The 7,500-nt window shown below is 29.5% G+C and overlaps 1 protein-coding gene across 1 annotated transcript in view; it reads right to left on the bottom strand.

The window, feature by feature from the left end:
* The window catches only part of LOC119595124 (squamous cell carcinoma antigen recognized by T-cells 3-like), a 27,689-nt gene that overhangs the window by 662 nt on the left and 19,527 nt on the right, over positions 1–7,500 (bottom strand). The window contains exons 9-14 of the mRNA XM_037944286.1: positions 3,817–3,991; positions 3,542–3,700; positions 1,927–2,065; positions 1,405–1,450; positions 957–1,292; positions 1–258 (exon numbers count right to left, since the gene is read on the bottom strand). The exon at positions 1–258 is cut by the window's left edge and continues 662 nt beyond it. Of these exons, the coding sequence (XP_037800214.1) occupies positions 1–258; positions 957–1,292; positions 1,405–1,450; positions 1,927–2,065; positions 3,542–3,700; positions 3,817–3,991 (1,113 nt within the window). The remainder of the gene's footprint in view (positions 259–956; positions 1,293–1,404; positions 1,451–1,926; positions 2,066–3,541; positions 3,701–3,816; positions 3,992–7,500) is intronic.

The raw sequence follows: 7,500 nt of genomic DNA, 5'->3' as shown, positions 1-7,500 counted from the left end.
TTGGGCGTCCTTTAACTGCAGTGCGGTCATAATTTAAAGCATCTGCTGCTGCACTTTGTGTCTTAAATACCAGGTACCCAAAGCCCTTACTACGGCATTTGTAGTCCTTTACCAACCGAAAGTCCTTTACTTCTCCACAGCTGGCAAATATTGGAACCACTTCCTCTTTCCCAACACTGAAGTCTAAATTGCTAAGAAAAACAGTGCAAAGGTCTTCACTTTCGTCTTCCTTTACTCGCACGCCATGCAGCTCTGCCACTGGAATGAAATATTTATAATTTAGTCCTGTAAGGTCATTCACCCTGGATGTCGATGAAGTCCCTTCCTTACTTAAGTTAAATTTCCTTGCAATAATCAGAATCCAATTTTATTACCAAAGTTAATTATATTACCAATATAATGCAAAGGTTACAAAAAGAGATATATTTTTACTATAAACTTTCTAAAAGAAAAATTTTGTTGACAAATTCATGACATCTTTTAGGGTATTTAATTGGTCATAAAAAAAAAGAAAAAAGAAAAAAAAAGAAAGAAAGAAAGAAAGAAAGAGAGAATATATATGAAAAACACAAAAAGAAGTCCTAAAATTCTACTCATCACACAAATAAACTGGCAAAATAATTAGGATTTTAAGATTCACTTTCATTAATTAAACTGGTGGATATGTTTTTAAGAGTCAATGGTCAATACAACTAATCAGCATGGCACTTAAAAATAGATATGTAATGTCAAAAACAATCAAATCATATGCTTCATTGTTGGTACAAATAATGATATAGGTATCCTGAAATAAACATATATAAGATAAAAATGCTTCTGAGAATAATTTATTGCCATTGATCTTCCAGGAAGCAACCTTATGCTATGAGAAATATATAAGTCACTGCCTCTATTGTCTTTTATATTGCTAAACTGAACCAATCTTCAACTCGCAGGGAACTATCTTCCATTCCTACCTTTTAATTTTTTAACTTCATGCTCAGTATCAGTGTAATCCTCTCTCTCTCTCTTCCCAGCCTTGGAAGAGGACTCTGTGTAGCCTGGTGGTGGAGACCTGCTATCCTTAAAGCCAGGTGGTGGTGTTATGGTATCTTTGAAGCCAGGAGGAGGAGGAACATCACTCTTAAAGCCTGGAGGTGGCGTTACAATGTCTTTGAAGCCAGGTGGTGGAGTCACTTCCTCCTTGTGCCCTGGTGGTGGTGGTGGTGGCATGACTGCACTCTCTACATTTTGAGGAGCATCATTACCATTCGAACCTTTGTGTGGTGTGCTGACTTTGCAATTTTGAGTGTCTGAATAAGAGATGGAATTAGAAGTAAATACAATAAGTGTGTATATATCTCTATCAATCTGTCTACCTTTATCCCATACCTAAATCCTGTTAAATACTCAAAATATACTGACCTTTGCGTTCTGATACAGGATGTGGGGCTTTAAAAGTTTCAGTTTCCTGCAAGAAAGTCAGAAAATACTTTATTACAAATATTAATATCTGTGTGGGTGTGGATGTGGGAGGTCACCATGACAAAATTAGAGATTATCTGGCATGAGTGGGTTAATAGTAAGGGCCCCTTAAAAAAATGTTTCAGTTGTGTCAATCATGTCATGCACCCTTAATCTTCCTCAGTTCCTTCTAAATAGACTACCCTCAAGATTACTCTCTTGCCATGTCTGACTATCAGTAGTGAATGATATCTACTTTTATGTAATCTTGGCTGACAACAAGAAATTATGAAACAATAATTTTACTCTTAATTGTAATAAAAAAAGATGATATTGATGAAAATAACAATGCTAATAATGATCATCATAATAAATACTGATAATCAGAACAGTAATAATGAAAACCATAATGATAATGATTACAGTATTAGCCAGGTTATATCAACATAAACAGCAACAACAAAAATACGAATAACATCACACCTTTGGCTGCACAAAAGCTTGTCTCTTTTTATCTTGCCATTTCCCTTTGTCTCTCCGTTGTCTTCTTTCTTGGTTGTTCTCATTTGTTTCCACTAATTTGGCAGCATCTTCTGCTCTTTTCTTATTTACAATCAACATCCTGGCATTAGAAAACTTGTGTTAATGAATGGCAGAAACATAACATACTGATACAATGGCAACAAAAACTCATGAAAAAAAAAAAAAAAAAAAAAAAAAAAAAAAAAAAAAAAAATATAAAATAATATAATATATATATTATATAGCTATATATATATCATATATATAAACAACAATATAATAGTATATATATATATATATATATAAAATATTATTATGTATACTATCCCATTTCAAAATTATGGATAAAAAACAGAACTGTTTTATCCTTTTGATTTTTCCATGAAATACAATTAATCAACATCCTGGCATTAGAAAACTTGTGTTAATGAATGGCAGAAACATAACATACTGATACAATGGCAACAAAAACTCATGAAAAAAAAAAAAAAAAAAAAAAAAAAAAAAAAAAAAAAAAATATATTATATATATATATAATATATATATTATATATTATATAATATATTATAATATATATATATAATATATATATTTTATATATATATATATATATATATATATATACATATATATACACAAGATTATGAGATAGAAGAAAACAGAACTGTTTTATCCTTTTGATTTTTCCATGAAATACAATTAATAATCATTTAAACTTATATTTATTACTATTCTTTGAGGCCTATGAGTATGCGTTCCTTATCCGGAGAAAATATTTCTAAGGTTTTCAGTGTGCTTATATATCCAGTTGTATTAACCCTTTGCCGACAGCTGGCGTGTACGCACATGCCATGGCATGGTGGGACTATCTGCCGGGGGCATGTACGTACATGCCATGGCATGGCGGGACTATCTGCCGGGGGCATGTACGTACATGCCATGGCATGGCGGGACTATCTGCCGGGGGCATGTACGTACATGCCATGGCATGGCGGGACTATCTGCCGGGGGCATGTACGTACATGACATGGTGTATGTATAGACATGCCAAGAGTTTTTTCTTTTACAATCACGGCAAAATATAATTTTTTTGTCACTGAAAGTGTGATTAAGTCGTTTTTAACACTTTCTCATTTTTACTATGAAAAAAAAAAAAAAAAAAAAAAAAAAAAAAAAAAAAAAAAAAATGCAACAAACCGACAATTTCAACTCCATGATGCCACACACTGCTTATTTTATTCAGACTATAGACTGAATAATGATCAACTATGGAGTCTATGTAACAACAAAAATATCCTGCAGTCTCGATTTATAAGGAAATATGGAGAGTAGAGACTTTAGAAAATAATGAAAACCAAAAATACAACATATGGCTGTAGTATTACGAAGAAACGGCATGGGATGCTGGTATTTGGCGTGAGTGGTCGCGCATGCTAGGGCAACGATATAAGCCCCCGGCAGCGAGGCCCGGGCCACTATGAATACTACCCGTCGGGAAAAGGTTAAAGAAAAAAAGAAAAAAAAAAAAAAAAATTCATAACTTTACATAAAAAATAATGTGTGAAATCTACAAACCTATCTTCATATCTTTTCTGAAACTCCTCCATGGATTCAATAGTGCCAGTTTCTTGTTCAAAACGGAGGTATGCACTACCAATGCTCTCCACCCAGTCCCAAACACGCTCCAACGCACGCCGGAAGAGTTTGCGGCAATGCTTTTCTGTTCCATAACTCCTGAAATGCAAGAGATTTTATATAAATATATCATCAAATATTTTTCTTCCTCTCTCTCCTACTAATTTTACCTTTTACTTCAAGTTAAAATCATTAAAAAAGAGGAAGGGTCTGACCTTTCCAGATTGATGAACTCAAGCCACAAGCTCACATTCTTGAAATTGTTGTTTCGCTTCATAATTATGTCATTCCAGATTTCACGGGCTCTCTCCATATTCTTTGCAAATTCTGCCTCTATCCGTGCAAGGAAACGAGGAATTTCGCTCTCAATGTCACCACTTTCTCCAAAGTCTGTGGAGAGTATACCGTTACTATCAATATGTTTAATCATTATGGCTAAAGGTTATGTTTCTATTAAACAATGCAAAAGTATAAAACGTAGATCACACTCCAGTTAAAGTTATGGATAATATCAAATATCTGAATGCATGCCTAGTCATTATTTTATTATTTTGCAGTAAATATAAACTGAATATTTGAAACTATCCTTGATTTTGAATTGAATACAATCAATGTTCAACAATCTCTTTCAAAATACACATGGTTTAAAATAATTTAACTTTGTACATTACTAATCTTTAACACTGTCATGTAAAATAGGTGTGATTATGAACTGTGCACACACATGGATAGCAATATTAACTTCTAAGCTATGGGAAATGGGTATGGCTTAAAGGAAAATATAAAATACACAATCACAGCTAAGCAATATCTACCATAAATCAATGTACAATGAAAACAGTTCCATGATAGCAAGAAAAATTAAACCACCAATAAAAAAAAATATTAAAATTATTAAAATTGCAATGACCTCTCAGGATTGCATTATTATACCATTATAATGCAATTTAAAAAGTTCCTTTTGAAACACCTGTTAATGAAAGAAAGGGTGATAAAATTATTGTTAATACTGAAGAAGACTGTAAACAGGTTTTGAAAAGGATGTGCAATAATGAGGTATTGATTGGTTTATAATCAGCATTCAGATTTAAAATACAAGTTGTTTTTTAATCAAGCAAGGGTGGCAGAGACTGTATTATGATTAGTGAAGCTATTGAAGCAGAATCATCAGTCTGCTATTAGTCAAAGCAGCAATTTTATTATGTATCATATGACCTTTGGCTAAAGGGTTTTTTCCCATGAGAACAGTCTTTTTTGCTAAAATTAAAAATCTTAGTTATGACGCCATAAAAAGGGCAGAGAATATGCATGCATCTACTAATTTGGATAAAAAAGGGGTTCAACTTATTTTAAATTTCTTGAATCCTTTCTTTTTGCCAACATGACATGAAGTGCACTATGACATGCCAATGATATTTCTCCACTATTCATGCAAATATGAAATGTACAGAGAAACTGTTGCTATCACAAAATTTAACCCTCATGCTCTGATATGTACCTTTAAAAAATTTGAAAAAAAATGGAACACTTTAATTTTTTTTTCCCCCAAAAGTTTATTACGTGGGTATATGTATGTGCATTTTTATTAGTAACTTTTTTCAGTCACGTAAATAAACTTTCTTTCTCTGGTAGCTATTGTCTCAAAAAGGATTCTTTTCTGTAATGCAAGTCATAGTGTGGGTAGGAGAAAGGGAGGGGGTAGGGAACAGAGGGGGGTGACTGTTATGCCAAGTGTTGGATAGTTTGTTTTTTCAGTTTATTCCCTTCAGGGCAAAAGGGGAATTTAAAATCAATTGGGGGTAATTTTAATTCTGTTTTTGGAAAAACGCTTTGACTGAGTGGGGAAAATCTTGCAAGAAAAATCTACTGGGAAAACCCGTTTTAAAAATTTTTTTTTTTCCAAAATCTGGCAGAAAAAGTAAAGAATGAATTGAAAATTTTTTTAACTATTTTTTACTTATTTTACATTTTTCCCCTAAAAAATTACTTCAGCAAAAATAAATTTTATTTCCAGAAGGCCTTTGCCAATAAAACTTTTAACCCAAAAAATAAAAAAAAAGCATTTGATGGCTGATTTTTTGTTGTTAGGTAAAAATTACTGAAAAAAGGGTTTGGGGAAAAACTTTTTAAACGGAAAACCCCTTATATTAAAACCAATAAAATTAAATTTTCAAAAAAACAAAAAAAAAAAAAAAAAAAAAAGCCCTTTCTTTAATTTTTTTGGGGTCCTGACCGGAAAACCCTACCTTCCAGAAAATAAAAAAATTTCGCCCCCAAAAGGGGGATTTCAGCATCAACGGAGAAAAAAGGAAGCAAACTTTGCCAGGGCCACAGAAAAAAAAGGAACCCAAAAATTTGGGGCCCCAAGAAAAAAAAAAGAGAAGAGACCGAGAGGAAAGAAAAAAGAAAAAAGGGGAGGGAAAAGAAAAAGAGGGGTTTTAAAAAAAAGAATGAGAAAATAAATAAAAAAAAAAAAAAAAATTAAAAAAAAAAAAAAAAAAAAAAAAAAAAAAAAAAAAAAAAAAAAAAAAAAAAAAAAAAAAAAAAAAAAAAATAAAAAAAAAAAAAAAAAAAAAAAAATTATATATAATATATATATATAGATATATGTATATATATATATATATATTATATAATATATATAGATCTGTATTGTATTATATACTAATAGATAATATATATATAATGTATATTATATATATATATATATATATATATATAGAGTTTAGATGTTTATATATATATATATATATAGATCTATATATATATATATATATATATATATATATAGTATTTATATATATTATATATATAATATATATATATATATAGACTATATATTATATATATAAATACATATTTATATATATAATATATATATTATATATATATATATATACTATATATACTATCTATTATATATAATATATATTATATACACATATATATTTATATAATATATATATATATATATATAAAAAATCATATATACTATATATATATCTATTAATATATATATATATACGAATATATATGTATATATACTATATATATATACTCTCATATATAAAAATATATTATTTTTATTAGATATATTATATATATTATATACTATATAATATGTATATTATATATATTAGCTATCTATATTATATATATTTATATAATCATATATCATAATAAATATATCATATATAAATATATCATATATAAATATATAAATATAAATATATTATACTTATTATATATATCTATATATATATATAATATATATATATATATATATATATATATGATCATTGGGAGATGGCATTGTTCTACTGTCTCTAACAAAGGTTAACATGATATAAAAACATGTAATGTATATTTGCTGTAATTCTGGAGCAGTATTCACAAAAGGCTATGACTGTTTCTTATGATTTTGTCTATCATTTGTGCCACTGCCACATCTCTAAGTTAATGCTGGTAATAGAACAAACATTTACATCATTACATCAGCTGTGAAGTTGCACAATGGCATTTTTATTTGTGAATAGAAAATTTCTGTAAATATGTGGAAACTAGATTGATTAATGGCTGACAATACATAAGAATGGGCCTCCAAAACCTAGTTGGCATTACTGTTGGGTGATTATCTCCATATGTCTTTAATTTGTCAAATTTGTTTATGACTGCTCATGAAAATGTCTTGGACAGGCAGTTTTTGTCTGTGACTCAGCTATAGTTTTAGGACAGGTGTGGAAGTGGCCCACACACGTAAGACAGTCTTTAAAATTACAATGCAAAATTTACACATATTTCAAATAATTCTTCATCAAATATGATGAAAAAAACTTTTGATTTATTTATAATTTAATTGTTTCTTATATTTCATTGATATTTCCTATTCATGTCCACAA

The sequence above is a fragment of the Penaeus monodon genome, chromosome 35 (assembly GCF_015228065.2).
Source record: "Penaeus monodon isolate SGIC_2016 chromosome 35, NSTDA_Pmon_1, whole genome shotgun sequence".
Classification (NCBI taxonomy): Eukaryota; Metazoa; Arthropoda; class Malacostraca; order Decapoda; family Penaeidae; genus Penaeus; species Penaeus monodon.
This window is presented reverse-complemented; position numbering and strand designations above follow the sequence as displayed.